Here is a 16,429-nt window from a genome sequence, read left to right as displayed (position 1 = left end):
GTTCGGACGACCATAGCGGCTGACTGTGAGCAGAAATCGGCTGAGTGGTTGTGGTTGTATCCAATCCAGCCGTGATAGGGAAAGCTTAGTAAATCTCTCAGCGGCTGACTTCCAGCGGTGACGTCTGACAGCTACAGCTGGCTCAGCTGTCCAGCTGCTGTGGTCGTCCGAACGCACCCATTATCTATCCCCAGCTTTGATATAGCCAAAGGAGATGCTCGAAATATTTTGGGTATCATAAAAGCTAAAACAATTGACGGTTTATATAGAGTTGGTACGAAATACGGAACAATAAACATTATTTTTTCAAGAAATCTAATAGAATGCAAAGAGAATTTTCTTAATTTCGAAGATGTTCCAGACGTTAAGCTGTCTCTAAGAGAAATTAGTACAAAAGATTCTAAATTTGGAGGACAAGGCTTTATAAAATGCTACTGCAATAAGAAATGCTCTTCAAAATTATGTAAGTGTAAAAAAGGTCTAAGGTATTATGAAACTCTAAATGCCATAATGCCTCAACATGTGAGAATAAACACTATTTTTTTATTTTAATCACGACAATATAAAAATAATAAACATTCAAATTAAAAAATGACGTTTTATTAAACCTAATCTAACAAATTACGACATTTTAATAGCTGATCGGGGTTTGACCAGTCAAACCCCGATTTCATAAAATTAAATTTCGACCTTTGCCTGACCAACTTAGTCTCTCCTAGGTTTGACTAGTCAAAGGCCGAAACTGTAACTTTATTTCGGGCTTTGACTAAACCGTCAGTCAGACCTGAGGATTGACTAGTCAAATCTAGGAGTGCCTGAAATTCGGGCTTTGACTATAACATATATATAAATGAAAGCAGAACAAAATATATTATGGAGTGCACAAAGTCCAATCAACATGAGAATCTGAAGGTAGACAACCATACCTACGAATATGCCTCCACTTTTCCCTACCTAGGCTCAATAATAAATGACAACAACAACATCAGTCAAGAAATTCAAGCACGGATTCTAAGCGGTAATAAGTGCTTTTATGCATACAAAGACTTAATGAAGAGTAAATTACTGAACCGTGAGTCTAAGCTTAGAATCTACAAAACAGTAATTATACCAGTGGTCACAGATGGATGTGAAACGTGGACCCACTCAACCAATGATGAAAATCAACTGAAAATATTTGAGCGCAAAATACTAAGGAAGATATTTGGACCAACACATTGCAGCGATGGTTCGTGTAGAATTAAAATGAACCATGAGCTGGATGAACTAATGCAGAGCGCAGATATTGTTAGATTTGTAAAGTCACAAAGACTAAACTGGCAAGGTCACCTAGAAAGAATGCCAGATAGTCGAGCTGTAAAAGTAATGTCATGATGGAAGCCCCAAGGAAACAGAACAAGAGGAAGGCCCCGTAAAAGATGGATAGACAACGTAGAGAGGGATCTTAAAACCATGAACATCAGGCAGTGGCGAAGGAAAGTATCCGACAGGGCAGAATGGAAAAACATTGTTAAGCAGGCCAAGACTCACAAAGGGTTGTAGCGCCATTAGAAGAAGAAGAAGACATGTTTGCAATAGTAATTAATAGTAGGTATAGATAGACACTTTTTTATTTAGTATTAAGTAAATTAGAATATTATGTATGTAGAATTGTAAATAGTTTATCTTAAATTTTAAGTCTCCTGTATATAATTTGTCTGAATTATTATTAAGAGCACAAAATAAGAGTCTCACGCATAAGAACATATAGGCCACGTGTGCGAATCAGATTGGGGATTTGGAATCGGAGTTAAGACAGAAGATAAAACAGTAGCCGCCTTGACTAATTTTAATGGTTTTCGTTTATTGGAAAAGGTCACAAGAATCTACAGGTCGAGCAAGTCTCGTAAATTTCACGATTGCGAGCCACGCTTCACGCAACCGTGTTTGCGTACTTGTGTTTCGAGTTGCGTGGTCGTGCGGAGTTATATTTACCAATTCGCGCAATCGTACTTGAGACGCTGTGTCAGGTGAGGTGTTTGAAAATTTGTGTAACTTGATTCTGTGGTTAAACTTTTGTTTTATTTTTTTTTCGCAGAAAATTTTTAGATGAAGTAATTGTATGATGAAGATAACACAGAAAATACAAGAGGGCAGCATACTTTGCAAAACAACTGTTACAATTTGAAATCAACAAGTTGTTGTCTTGCAGGTAAAAAAAGTGACTTTTTAAAAAAATTATATCTTGGAAACTAAAAATTATTTTTATTTATAATTGAAACATGTAAAAGTCTAGTACTCTCAAAAAAATTTCAGCCAAAAATATTCATTTTTGTAGAGTTGACTGCAATTTTTCGACAACAGCCCTTTTTTGTGGTGAGCAGCATAACAAGTCCAGTCTCATCTGAAATCAAAGTTTCTTGTAGTTTATACCTCTGGCTAGTGAATGAACAAATGATTTTTTATTAGATGAGGTCATTTTTGTTTTATAAAAAAAAACTACTTTAAAAATGAGAAAAATTGGGGTCAAAAATGTGTTTAAACTTATGTAAAATCTTCAAATTTCATTTTGTTAATTCCTTCGTTCATATTCTAGCCAGAGGTATAAACTACAAGAAACTTTTTGATTTCAGATGAGACTGGACTTAGTTATGCTGCCAACGCAAAAAAAAAACTTAAACTCTACAAAAATGAATATTTTTGGCTGAAACTTTTTTTGAGACTACCTTACGTACTATACTTTTACATGTTCCAATTATAAATAAAAATAAATTTTAGTTTTCGAGATATATTTTTTTTAAAAAGTCACTTTTTTTACCCACAAGACCTATGTAACCCCTTAAAAAAATGTTTCAAAGAATATGTTTGATGGCCAAGATGCATACATATATTTAGAAGGAAAGTTCCTGATTTCTGTAGTATAATACATAATACCAAAGAGGAAGTAGCCCTAAGCGCCGGACTCCACTTGCGATTTGTAGTTGTGAAGATTGAACACATTCTTTCAAATAGAAGTCAATCCATGATTATTTAGTCACAAATGGATTGACTTGTATTTGAAACAATGTGTTCAATCTTCCTGATTACAAATCGCAAGTGGAGTGCGGCGGTAATAACACCAAAATATTCCATATAGGTCCATAGAAGGTACACAGACATTGAAAAATTCCTGGAATATCCCCGAAAACATGTTCCCTGAACATCCCAGGAAAATCCTGTGTCAGCATTTTAAACATTACCTGAATGTCTTATTGGAAGATTCCATGAATGTCCACGAATGTTCTCTGGACATTCAAAATATATTTTGTAGACATTCCCTGGATATACCAGAAATACAGTGATGAGCGCTCTAATAACCGGCAAAATAGCACAAAAGATGTATTAAGTAGTGAGATAAAAAGACATGAAACTAGTCGAGCTGGGAAATTTAGCGATATTAACTTATACATTTAGATTGTATTGATTGTGTACCACCTTCAGACATATCAGACGAGTTTGGAAACTACCACTGTCACAGTGACAGTTTTAGTTGACATACTCCTCCGATATGTGTAAAGGTGGGATCAATATAACGTAAATTTAAAGGTTAATTTCGCTAAATTTCCCAGCTCGACTAGTTTCATTTCTTTTTATCTCACAACTAAATATGTTGCCCATATTTTGCCGGTTATTAGGGCACTCATCACTGTACATCCTTGCTGATGTGACAATACCTCCTATCTGTTTTTTCATGAGTTTTGTATGAGAGATGGAAAAACATGTTTTAAGGTCACCTCCTGTGTTCATATGTAAGTTTTGACTTGTTTTGTAGTTCATAGATAGTTTAATTTACTACAAAACAAATATCATATGAAAACAGGAGGTGACCCTAAGACAAGTTTTTAGTCTCTCTTACAAAACTCATGAAAAAAACAGATAGGATGTATTATTACATCACTGACGATATGTGGCCATACCAAATAATACATCCTTGATAAATATAAACATTTTTATTGAACAAAATCTTTTCATACATTTTTTAATGCAATTTACTGATATTCCTAAATATTTCAAAAAAATGTGTCACATTTGCTTTGTAAACCTTTCTTTTGCCTTTCGTAGCCACATATTCCGTTTCCTTCCTGGTTTTTTGTAGACCACTTCTCTCAGCTGATTCTAAAAAAAAATAAAATAAATGGTAATTTTTCTATCCTTTACAATTAACAATCAGAAGAAATATTATTTACAGATAATGATATGCATAATAATAATAGGTTTGTTTTAGCATCAGTTTCAAACAGTTTGAAATCATCAGCGAATAGTGGACCAGCGCGAGTAGAGGGGATCGCACTGGTGACTGTATTATGTTCTTTTACCGACCAACTGTTTGCTGACGGTTTTTGACTAGTTTGACTGTTTGCTAGAATAAACCTAATAATAATGAATATTTTGTATTTTGACAATGACATCTGATGTGGAAGTCAAAACATTAATAAAATTATTTTTTCAAGTTAACTTTCACATGCGCGTCTTAAAATTGTACTTTTAATACTTATATCATAAATAACTATTAAAACTATCTTAAGAGGTAACAGTATCGATCAACAGGTAGCGTAAAGGTGTTCCAAGATTGCGGCTGTAATTTTGAATATTTTTTCGAGATATTTGGCACACATATTCTTAATATAATAAAGAATGGTGGTACAGAGCCCAATTTGAAAAATATATTAATATGTGGAAATTACTTTGTAATTAAATACAATATAAAAAAACGAGCTTGTACCGCCATTAAGAAGAACAAAAAAATACACTTTCTTCAAATACAACTTTTTTATCCGATTTTGTGTTATTTTGGAACTACTAAAATTTTTTATTTCATTAGTAGTTCCAAAATTACACAAAATCTAGGCATCGGATAAAAAAGTTTATTTGAAGAAAGTGTATTTTTTTGTTCTTCTTAATGGCGGTACAGGCTCTTTTTTAAATATTGTATAATTACAGAGTAATTTCCACATATTAATATATTTTTCAAATTGGGCTCTGTACCGCCATTCTTTATTATTTTACGAATACGTGTGCCAAATACCTCGAAAAAATATTCAAAATTACAGTGGTAATCTTGGAACACGTTTTGGCTACCTGTTGATCGCTACTGTATTAACTTAAAACATTGTAATTTGCTAAACCAGTATATTTTACTCTACTACTACTCTACTAGCTACCTCATTTTCCACTGTTTGTAAAGACTTGTTTACATGGGTAGAGTTTTGAGGAGAGTAGAGTAGCGGTAGTACTCTACCAAAAATGGCTTGATACCATTCACATGAGGAGAGTCCAAGTATAGTACTGATGCTAGTATAGTGAAACCGATTTTTGTATTTTTAAACACTCTTGATTATAAGTGCACCTTAAATTCTTAATTTTTTGCTTAAGCTCGTTTACTCCAAAGCCTCCTTTGCCATTCTTTCGACGATTTCATCCTCCGCAGCTTGCTGCAAACTTTTATTTCTGTAGTATACACTACCTAAATTCCATAAACACTGGTATTCGCCGTATTATAGCTCTACAAGTTTTAAAGTTTCATCTTCGGTGAACTTCATTTTCACTATTTACACAAAACACAATTCCAGCCAGAATGACAGCGCCCCCATGTACTCTCCTACCTACTCTATTCTGCCATAATTGAGCGTGTTCCATGGGTAGAGTGTGCAGCCGAGTAGACATTTTGGCAGTAGTGGTGGTCATTAGAGTAGTTACTTTGCCATAGGTTGCTAGTCACTCTACTTTAACTCCAACTATACACTCTACCAGCTATTCTACTGTGCTGAGCATTTTTACAGGTAGAGTTACTCTACTCTATCAAGTACTTGCATCATTACTCTACCCGTGTAAACAAGTCTTAAATCTACTGAATGAAAATCTACTTAATCTTAATCTCCTCTTAATGAAAAATGTCTAAAATCATTTACCCACCTAGTATTATTGTAGAATTTAAGACAGTCCAGTGCCTTATCAATAATTTCAATATGAATATTTTTTCCTTTAATTCTCCTTTGATAGCACTCCATTTTAGATTTTGGGGAACTTATTTCATTGGGTTTATAGCCCATATTTATTGAAGGAACCCAATCTGGAGATTGTTATTATCGATTAAGTCGGCTGGTTTTCCTATTTTCCTATAAGATTAAAATGTTAACATCTTCAAAAATCGTTACTGTTGTAATTGTAACTTACCAGATATAAAATGATTACAGCAGACAGGACAGGAAAATTTTCATTTCGCTAGTAAAACCTGTACATTGTATTGCATTTAACCATTGTTGTCTCTCAGATACCTTATTTAGTTCAGTTTAAAAGTGAACTTTATCTTGACTTTATCACAATTACTTTGCATTTCACACTTCAAAACACAACACCAATGAAGCATATTATCTTTCTAAATTAATACTTCCAGAGAAAATGTTAAATTAATCTTTGTACAACACAAAATTACAAAGAAATACAACTAAAATTATCTAAAACTCATGAAGAACAGATAGAATAAGATTTATCTTTTACACCCAGTAGCCATATTGAGAATAGTATATTATTATCAGTAGAAACGATTACATTTAAATTTGGTAAATATAACTCCGCACGACCACGCAACTCGAAACACAAGTACGCAAACACGGTTGCGTGAAGTGTGGCTCGCAATCGTGAAATTTACGAGACTTGCTCGACCTGTAGATTCTTGTGAAAAGGTCGGTACATACTTTGAACCAATTTTAATAGGTTGGTTCTCAGGGGAAAACAGATTAAACCATGAGAAGAGGGAGATTAGATGTAAGAGATTTTTATTTGGCGTGGGGGTTCGATAGTTAGTCGATTTTGAGATTTGAATGAAAGAGGTTGTATTTGGCGATAATCAAAAGGACGCGAAGTTTAAGACGTAGGTACTTATATATTGACAAGCCGGTCATACATATATTAAGTAGATAAACGCGATTATTTCAAAGACATTTTCTTTTGTGAGAACTAGTAAATTTTTAATCGCAATTACACAATCATTTTACATTTCGTCAAATTATCAGTAATTTATAATTTACTTGTCTATTTTATTAATTAAAACTGTTAAATACCATACGGACTTTTATTGCGAGTGTCTTTAACGAATCCTACTTACATATATTTTAGTAATTTGTATTAGCTTTAATAGTATTTTGTATTAGTATTAATTATTAAAATAGAATAGAATAGAATAGAATAGAAATATGCTTTATTGTCCTGAAAAATTTAACAATTTTATAGACAAAGCTTTCAAGAATCATAAATAAAAACAATAACAAATACAATTTACTAAAATTATATAAATCGTCAATATAAATAAAATATAATGAAGTGAATCAAAAAACAGTAACAATCTATTGCAAAATTTAAAAAAATTGCAAATTGCATAATCTACGTTAAGAAATTTAATAAGTTAAGTTAAGCTGCTGCATATGACACTCAAATATAGATTAAGATTCTACTTATAAATAAGAATACTGTACTTTCTTAGTTATTGGTTAAGAAACTCTGCTATTGAATAATATGGTCTTTCAGATAAATAAGCTTTTGTCATTTTACGGAACTTGGGGAAACATGTTGCAGATTTAGGTTATAGAGGGAGATGGTTGTATAGTTTTTTTGCAGAATATAATATATATTTCTTTACTAACTCACTGGACGGGATCGGTAAATAGATGTCAAAGGTAGAATTTCTGGTGGAATAGTCATGTCTAGGTCTTGCTGGAAAGACATGTCATGTATCTATCAACATGTATATCAACAGGTGCCGCCCAAAATCCCGACAGCCAAAATCCCGACAGCCAAAATCCCGACGGCCAAAACACCGACACGCCAGAATCTCGACAGGCCAAAATCCCGACATGCAACAATCCTCGCATAAGTAAAGATTACAACTTTTGTTTAATACTTTTAATACAAAATATTTTTGTTTAGTAACAAAAAATAAAAAACAGATGGCAATAAACAAAAAACAAGAAATAAATGTAAGTATATGTTAAAAAGAAACTTATCAAACCTGTCGGGATTCTGGCCTGTCGGGATTTTGGCCTGTCGGGATTCTGGCGTGTCGGGATTTTGGCTGTCGGGATTGTGGCTGCCGGGATTTTGGCTGTCGGGATTTTGGGGTAGACCCATATCAACATATATCAGACTATCAACATGTATCTGGCTAAATAGATAATTGCTAAAGCCACAAAATAAAAAAAATATTATGAATGAACGTTTATTATTATTAATGTTTACTTCCTCACCATTATAGTATGATACAATTGATTTAAAAGATTGCATAACCCAGACATCCAAAGTGAAAGTCATCCTCCAACACCAGATTGTTCTATATGGTCCACATAATGTTCAGAAAAAGTCACACCATTTTGAGCGTCGGGTTTGGGGGGAGAGAGGGGAGAAATCGGTAAATTCGTAGTTTTTTACGTTTTTCGTCAATATTTCTAAAACTATGCGGTTTCGCATGAACAACCTTCTATACAAAAATGTTCTACCTACATTAAATTTGAAATAAAAAATGCCCTATGCATAATCCTTCTAAAATGAACGGTTCCAAAGTTACGGAGGTAATAGTATATATAGTATAATTTGCCTAACCCAAACATCCAAAGTAAAAGTTTTTCTCCAACACCAAATTGTTCTATATGGTCGACATATTGTTCAGTAAAAAGTTACACCATTTTGAGCGTCCGGTTTGGGGGGGGGGGGGGGGGAGATGGCGGAGAAGTCGGTAAATTAGTAGTTTTTTTGTTTTTCGTCAATATTTCTAAAACTGTGCTTTAGCGTAAACAGTGTTCTATACAAAAATGTTCTACATAAAATTTAAAACAAAAAAGATTGTTTACATAATTGTTACAAAATCAACGGTTACAGAGTTACGGAGGGTGAAAAGTGGAGGTTTTCGATACTTTTTATATTTTTTGGGCAATTGATGATGATTTTGGGTGGTGAGGTTGACGTTTCTTCAAGGGCTTATCACTAACATACCATGGGCCACTGGAATAGCAAATTTTATGTACAAAACACAATCCTGTTAAAGAAAATTTGTTTTATCAGTATTGCCGTTTTAATATTATAAATTGCCGAAAAAATATAAAAAGTGTCGAATATCTCCACTCTTCACCCTCCGTAAATCTGAAACTGATTTTATAACAATTATGTATGGACCTTTTTTGTTTTAAAATTTATGTAGAACAATTTTGTATAGAACATTGTTTAGGCTAAAGTATAGTTTTAGAAATACTGACGAGAAACGTAAAAGAACTACTAATTTTTCGACTTCTCCCCCATCTCCCCCCCAAACCGGACGCTCAAAGTGGTGTAACTTTTTACTGAACAACATGTGGACCATATAGAACAATTTGGTGTTGGAGGAAAACTTTTACTTTGGATGTTTGGGTTAGGCCTTTTTTTGGACCAGTATACTATACTACCTCCGTAACTTTGGAACCGTTCATTTTAGAAGGATTATGCATAGGGCATTTTTTATTTCAAATTTAATGTAGAGCATTTTTGTATAGAATGTTGTTCATGCTAAACCGCATAGTTTACCGAAAAACTACGAATTTACCGATTTCTCCCCCCTCTCCCCCACAAACCCGACGCTCAAAATGGTGTGACTTTTTCTGAACATTATGTGGACCATATAGAACAATTTTGTGTTGGAGGATAACTTTCACTTTGGATGTCTTGGTTTGGGTCTAGTTATACCATACTAATATACACTGACAAGATTTAAAAGAAAAACATACAAAATGCAAATGTTCGGAATTTTTTAACCAGGAGTGTATAACACAGGATTACTTACTACCATTATTTTTTAGGACAAGATTCTAAAATTAGATGGATTTAGCAATGCAGAATTAATTGGGATAATAGATAGTACCTTTGCTTGTCTAGTTTCTTGGCTAGAAGGGCATTCACTAGCACAAACGGTATTTATTAATCTATATCTACATAAGCCTTACATAATAGAAGACAGAGTTCTAAGAGTATTTTGTTTAGCCATTTACAAACTACTGGATGAGATCAAAGAACTTGTTCATAAGTAAGTTTATATTATATTGATAATATTATTTAACAATTTTTATAAAATAGAACTATGAAAAAATTATACAGGAGTGGACAGTGTTCCCAACCCTAGAGAGTAAGATTATTGTGCTAGGGTCATAAAATAAACCAGGACACTCGCGTCTACAAGCGGTCAAAACAAAATTATGAGTTTCTTTCGGCTGAGTCGGACTAGTTCATAGTCATCATCATCATCATCATCATCATCCTCCTCCTCCTCCTCCTCCTCCTCCTCCTCCTCCAGCCCTTTGCGTCCTCTGCTGGACATAGGCCTCCCTCATTTTTGCCCATTTGTGCTCTATTTTGAGCACTTTGCATCCAATTTCTAAACATTTTCTTGAGATCGTCAGTCCAACGAGTAGGTGGTCTTCCTCTACTTCTTTTGTCTAATCTCGGCCTCCACTCAAGTAATCTCTTCGTCCATCTCCCGTCACTGATTCGGGCGACGTGTCCGGCCCAGTTCCATTTCAGGGTGGCAATTCGGGAAATTACATCGGTAACTCCTGTTCTTCGTCTTAAGTCTTCATTTCTAACTCGGTCACGAAGCGTTATACTCAGCATTGACCTTTCCATTTTCCTCTGGGCTATTTGCAGCATTTTAGAAGTTGTAGCTGTCAATGTCAAAGTTTCGGCACCATAAGTCATCACAGGTAACACACATTGGTCAAATGTTTTACGTTTTAAAGAAATTGGTATATCGCTTTTAAAGATGTTTTTGAGTTTTCCATAGGCTGCCCATGCTAGGTTTATTCGTATTCGTAGTTCGCATGTTTGGTTGTCTCTTGTGATCTTTATTTCATGTCCAAGGTATATGTATTTTTCCACTAGCTCTACTTCATTGTCTCCAATATTGATATTTCCGCTAGGTACTAGGTTTGTCATGAATTTTGTTTTGGAGATGTTTATTTTAAGACCTACACTGGCACACACTACACTAACTGAAGTTCATGTACATACATTGTACATATCTCCTTAAGGTTGTCAGAGAATAAAACTATGTCGTCTGCGAATTTCAAATTTGTTAATCTTCTACCGTCAATATTCAGTCCTCGCTCTTTCCAGTTAAGTTTTTTACAAGCATATTCTAGTACTGCGGTAAACAGTTTAGGCGATAAGGTATCGCCCTGTCGGACTCCTCTGCCGATTGGGATATGGTCCGTGTTTAGTGTAGTTCGTAGTAAAATGCGTAAAGTATAGTTCGTAGTGTACTTCGTAGTAAAATTTCTTAAACATCAAAATCATATAGGCCTGGATCCCGCGTACCAAAAAAAGTTTATTGATAGCAAGCTGAACATTTGTTAATAGCCTAACGGAGTCTAATCGGACAAACTTTGATGAACGGGAACACTGGAACAGGGGAAGTTTTAACTGTGGAACAGGTTACAAGTTTCGAACGTCAGACTACCAAAATGTCCCATGTATTTTGACGGACAGAATTTCCAGTTGATTTGTTATCAACAAACTCTCAATACTGATGGAATGGCCCCGTCCCATTCAAACAGTGAAGCGAGATTGCGGCCAACATACAAGAGAGAGGTCCTAGAGAGAGAGAGAGAGAGAGAGAATTTGTCATGGAAAATTTGCATTTTAATTGCATTTTAATAAATTGGTAGTCAAATGTAGAGAACAGTAAACCAAAATTATACTACTTATCAACAGAGGGCCCTGGGAATCATGCATAGGTCCTATGGTCTTTGATTATATAAGAGTATAATATTACTCTGGGCTAATTAGCAAAATGCATGGAAAAGTTATTTACCAACAATTTTATTGCTGGAATCGAATTATAAGATCCTATATATTAATAATATAGACATGCAAAGTCCGCAGATAGTGTGCTACTTTTTTTATAAACAAAATGGCGCCGACAAATCGGGTTTTTACAATTATTGCTCTATAACTCCGAAGATTTTAACTTTATAACAAAAACACCCAACTAAAAATTCACCGCAATTAAATTCTGCATAGAGGTATGTTTTTCTCGATTTGCTCCGATGAAAATTTTCCTCGGAAAATGTGGGTTTTCGTAACAAAATCTCTAATTTTCAAATAAAGTTTAGGTAAGTAATTATTTATAAATAATTAGATAACTTTACATATCGTCGCCTTAGTACTATAACTTGATAACTCCAAAATTGACGTTTTTGAGATAACTAGTTAACAAGATGTATTTTATTTGCCTCCATATTGTGTAAAAACTTGATAGCTCACTTCAAACGGGTTAAGTATTTATTTATGATTGACGAAAGTTGATAAAACCAAAATTCCACTAATATTCAGTGCTAAAACTTGACAAGATAAGTTATCAAGCTATTATTTAATCGAAATAATGGTGAATACGACATACACTGAATGCTATAGCTAGATAACTCGAGTTATCTAGTTTTAGCACGTGTTTCTCTGAAACCATTGAACTTACCACATAATTGCTATCTGTTTATTCGGTTCATTTTAATGCAAGAATTCGAGAATTGTTAGCAGATCTGGCAACCCTCATAACAGAGAGCTAATTTTCAACAAAATAATCTTTAAAATATCAGTTGTGTTAAAAAGTTCACTTATATGCGACTTAGCACAACATGCGACATTACCAAATGTTAACATTATGGTAGTGCTAAAAGTTGATAACTTTAATTTTTCATGTTTTTTTCCATATTGGAAAACAAATTTACACCATATTCCTAAATAGATCAGTTGCCAAAAAGTTAAGGAACAGTATTTTAGAGCCGCAGAGTGAATTCCGTATTTACCAACATCATGGTAGCAGCACAAATATCTTTAAAATCTTTAAACTCGTTTATCTCAAAACTACTAATTTCGAGTTATCAAGTTATAGTATTAAGGCGACGATATATAACTTTACTTTACTTTAGTGACATAAAATCTTTCTTGCTATAGATTGTAATTCCAGAAGCCAGTGAAAATTAAACGAATATTTTAGCAACAATTCAATTATTAATTAAGAATTTACGATCGCAATAATAACCAAAATAATCATGATACATTGATCAAACTTATAACGATTATAAAGATGAGATGCTTATTTAATATTTTATTGACAAATTATAAATTTTTCGTTTTTTGTATAATCTATAAATTTTGAAAAAAAAATAGTTATAATACTCTGGTCTAATTAGCAAAGTACAAGGAAAGGTTATTTACCAGCAATTTTATAAGAACCTGGAATTGCTGGAATCGAATACTATGATCCTATATATTAATAATATAGGTATGCCAAGTCCGCAGATAGTGTGCTACTTTTTTTATTAACAAAATGACGCCCCCAAATCGTGTTTTTTTTTTAATTATTGCTCTATAATACTATAACTCCGAAGATTGTAACTTTACACCAAAAATACTCAAATAAAAATTCACCGCAATTTAATTCTACATAGAGGCATGTCTTTTCCGACTTGCTCGGACGAAAATTTTCCTGGGAAAATGTGGGTTTTCCCAAAAAAATCTCGAATTTTCAAATTAATTTTTTGGGCAAGTAATTATCAATAATTAAATGCCTTGGTGAAATAAAAGCTTTCTTGGTATATATTATAATTGCAGAAGCCGATAAAAATTAAACAAATATTTTAGCAACAATTCAATTGTTAATTAACAATTTACAGTCGCAATAACAACCAAAATAATCATGAGACGTTAATCAAACTTAGAAAGATTGTAAAGATGAGATGCCGATTTAATATGTTGTCGACAAAATATAAATTTTTCTTTTTTTGCATAACCTTTAAATGTTAAAAAAATAGTTATAAACAAATTAACATTTCTCAGAAATTCTTCATTATATTCTAATTTTCTTCTTCTTTGAGTGCCTATCCTATCGGAGATTGGATATCATTATGGCGATTCTAATTTTATTTACTGCTGTTTTGAACAATTCGTTAGTGGTACAGCCAAACCACTCTCTCAAATTTCTCATCCAGGACATTCTTCTACGGCCTGGATTTCTTCGTCTTTGGATTTTTCCTTGCATTATATTTAAAAAATTCTAATTTTAAAAAATACCTAAAATGCGTATTCCAAAGGTCTTGAAAATGAATGCTTTAAAACTTTTTTGCAAAACCATTTGCAAAAAAGTTATGAAACAGCAAAGTAAATATACGATTGCTCCGTTGTTTATAATTTGTTTAATTGTTTCAAAGCTTAAAAGTGAGTCTGTGGTACCATCTAATTACTCACAAAAAATATCAAATATTAGTTCAATGGTTATATTTTAATCAAAGATTAAAAATATTTTTTTTTGTAATTTTTAGCGCGAAAGTAGGCTTGATACAGAGCCGGAGCTAAAATGTTCACTCGAAGCGACTGTAACGCTGCATACATAATAATATAATTTTATTTATTAACTCTACGTCGCGCGGCGGTCGTCGCTTCGAGTGAAAATTTTAGCTACAGTACTGTATTAGTCTACTTTCGCGCGTGTAAATTACAAAAAAATATATTTATAATCTTTAATTAAAATATAACCATTAAACTAATAATCGATATTTTTGTAAATAATTAGCTTGTACTTTAAACTAACTTTTACGCTTTGAAAGAATTAAAAAAAAATTATAAACAACGTAGTCATCGTATGTTAACTTTGCTGTTTCATAACTTTTTTGCAAATGGTTGCAAAAAAGTTATAAAGCATTCATTTTCAAGATCTTTGAAATACGCATTTTAACTATTTTTTAAAATTAGAATATAATTAAAACTTTCTGAGAAACGTTAATTTGTTTATAACTATTTTTTAAACATTTAAAGATTATACAAAAAAATAAAAAAAAAATAATATTTTGTCGACAAAATATTAAATAGGCATCTCATCTTTATAAGATTTCAAAGTTTGATCAGTGTATCATAATTATTTTGGTTATTATTGCGACCGTAAATTATTAATTAAGAATTGAATTGTTGCTAAAATATTCGTTCAATTTTCACCAGCTTCTGGAACTATAATCTAAACCAAGAAGGCTTTTAAGTCACCAAATTATTTAATTATTGGTAGATAATTTAAAGATGATACTGGACCTGACATTATACGAGAAGAAGTCGAATATGCAATGAAACAAGCTAAAAGTGGTAAATCTCCCGGGCCTGATGAAGTTCCTATCGAATTACTCAAAATTGTGGATACTGAATATATTGACCTTCTTTTGGATTTATTTAACACCATATATATATAACAGGTATAATACCTAAAGAATGGCTCCAATCGACATTTATACTGCTACCCAAAAAAATCAATGCAAAGGAGTGCAGTGAACATCGCACCATAGCCTTAATGAGTCATGTCTTGAAATTGTTTTTAAAAGCGATTCACAATAGAACACATAAGAAATTAGACGAAGGCATAAGTGATACACAAATGGGATTTAGGAAAGGTCTGGGAATACGGGACGCACTGTTTGCAGTAAATGTTCTTTCGCAGAGATGCCTAGATATGAATCAGGAAGTATATGCCTGTTTCATTGATTTTGAGAAGGCATTTGACAAAGTGCAGCATAATCGTCTTAAAGAAATTTTGTTAAATAAAAACATAGACAGTAGAGACATTAGAATTATATGTAACCTCTATTGGAATCAGACAGCAAAAGTGAAAGTTGAAAATGAACTGACTGAGGATATCCAGATTCGTCGTGGGGTGCGCCAAGGGTGTATTTTATCACCATTGTTATTTAATTTATATAGTGAAGCCATCTCAGAATTAGCGTTGGCCGAAGTCAATGAGGGCCTAATAATAAACGGTGAGCCACTTAATAATATAAGATATGCTGACGATACCGTACTTTTAGCGGGAACACTAGAAGAATTGCAACACCTTGCTCAACAACTAAATATACATTGCAGTGATTATGGACTAAAAATAAATTTGAAGAAAACCAAGTTCATGGTATTTACAAAAGCACAAAACATCAGAGTTAGACTAGTACTGGATAATACAGAAATTGAGCAAATATCTTCGTACAAATACCTTGGAGCATGGATCACAGAAGATACTGATCAGACAAAAGAAATAAGATGCCGCATTGAAATTACGATCCATTTTTAACAGAATGAGGAAACTTTTCTGTAATCGCAATATCAATATAACGCTCCGGATAAGAATGCTTCGTTGTTATATTTTCTCCACCCTTTTGTATGGGGTTGAGGCATGGACACTAAAACAATCCCACATTAAAAACCTGGAAGCATTCGAAATGTGGTGTTATAGACGTATTCTGAAAATATCATGGACAGATCGTAAAACAAACGCAGAAATGCTCGAACAACTAGGAAAACAATGCGAAGTTTTAAATTCCATAAAAATCAGGAAGTTGGAGTACTTGGGGCACATCATGAGAGGTGAAAA

At 33.2% G+C, this 16,429-nt stretch overlaps 1 protein-coding gene and 1 long non-coding RNA gene across 2 annotated transcripts in view; one reads left to right on the top strand and one right to left on the bottom strand.

Moving 5' to 3' along the window:
• Window positions 1-16,429, top strand: part of LOC126891740 (N-alpha-acetyltransferase 35, NatC auxiliary subunit-like) — a 113,148-nt gene that overhangs the window by 13,001 nt on the left and 83,718 nt on the right. The window contains exon 4 of the mRNA XM_050661015.1: window positions 9,837-10,060. Coding sequence (XP_050516972.1) covers window positions 9,837-10,060 — 224 coding nt within the window. The remainder of the gene's footprint in view (window positions 1-9,836; window positions 10,061-16,429) is intronic.
• Window positions 3,954-6,693, bottom strand: LOC126891742 (uncharacterized). The gene is made up of 2 exons (XR_007700531.1): window positions 5,932-6,693; window positions 3,954-4,134 (listed from the first exon to the last, which is right to left on the bottom strand). It is a non-coding gene; the product is annotated as an uncharacterized LOC126891742 (long non-coding RNA).

This window comes from Diabrotica virgifera, chromosome 9, assembly GCF_917563875.1.
Source record: "Diabrotica virgifera virgifera chromosome 9, PGI_DIABVI_V3a".
Taxonomy (NCBI): domain Eukaryota; kingdom Metazoa; phylum Arthropoda; class Insecta; order Coleoptera; family Chrysomelidae; genus Diabrotica; species Diabrotica virgifera.
Note: the sequence above shows the minus strand (reverse complement) of the source record. Positions and strands in the feature narration are given on the sequence as shown.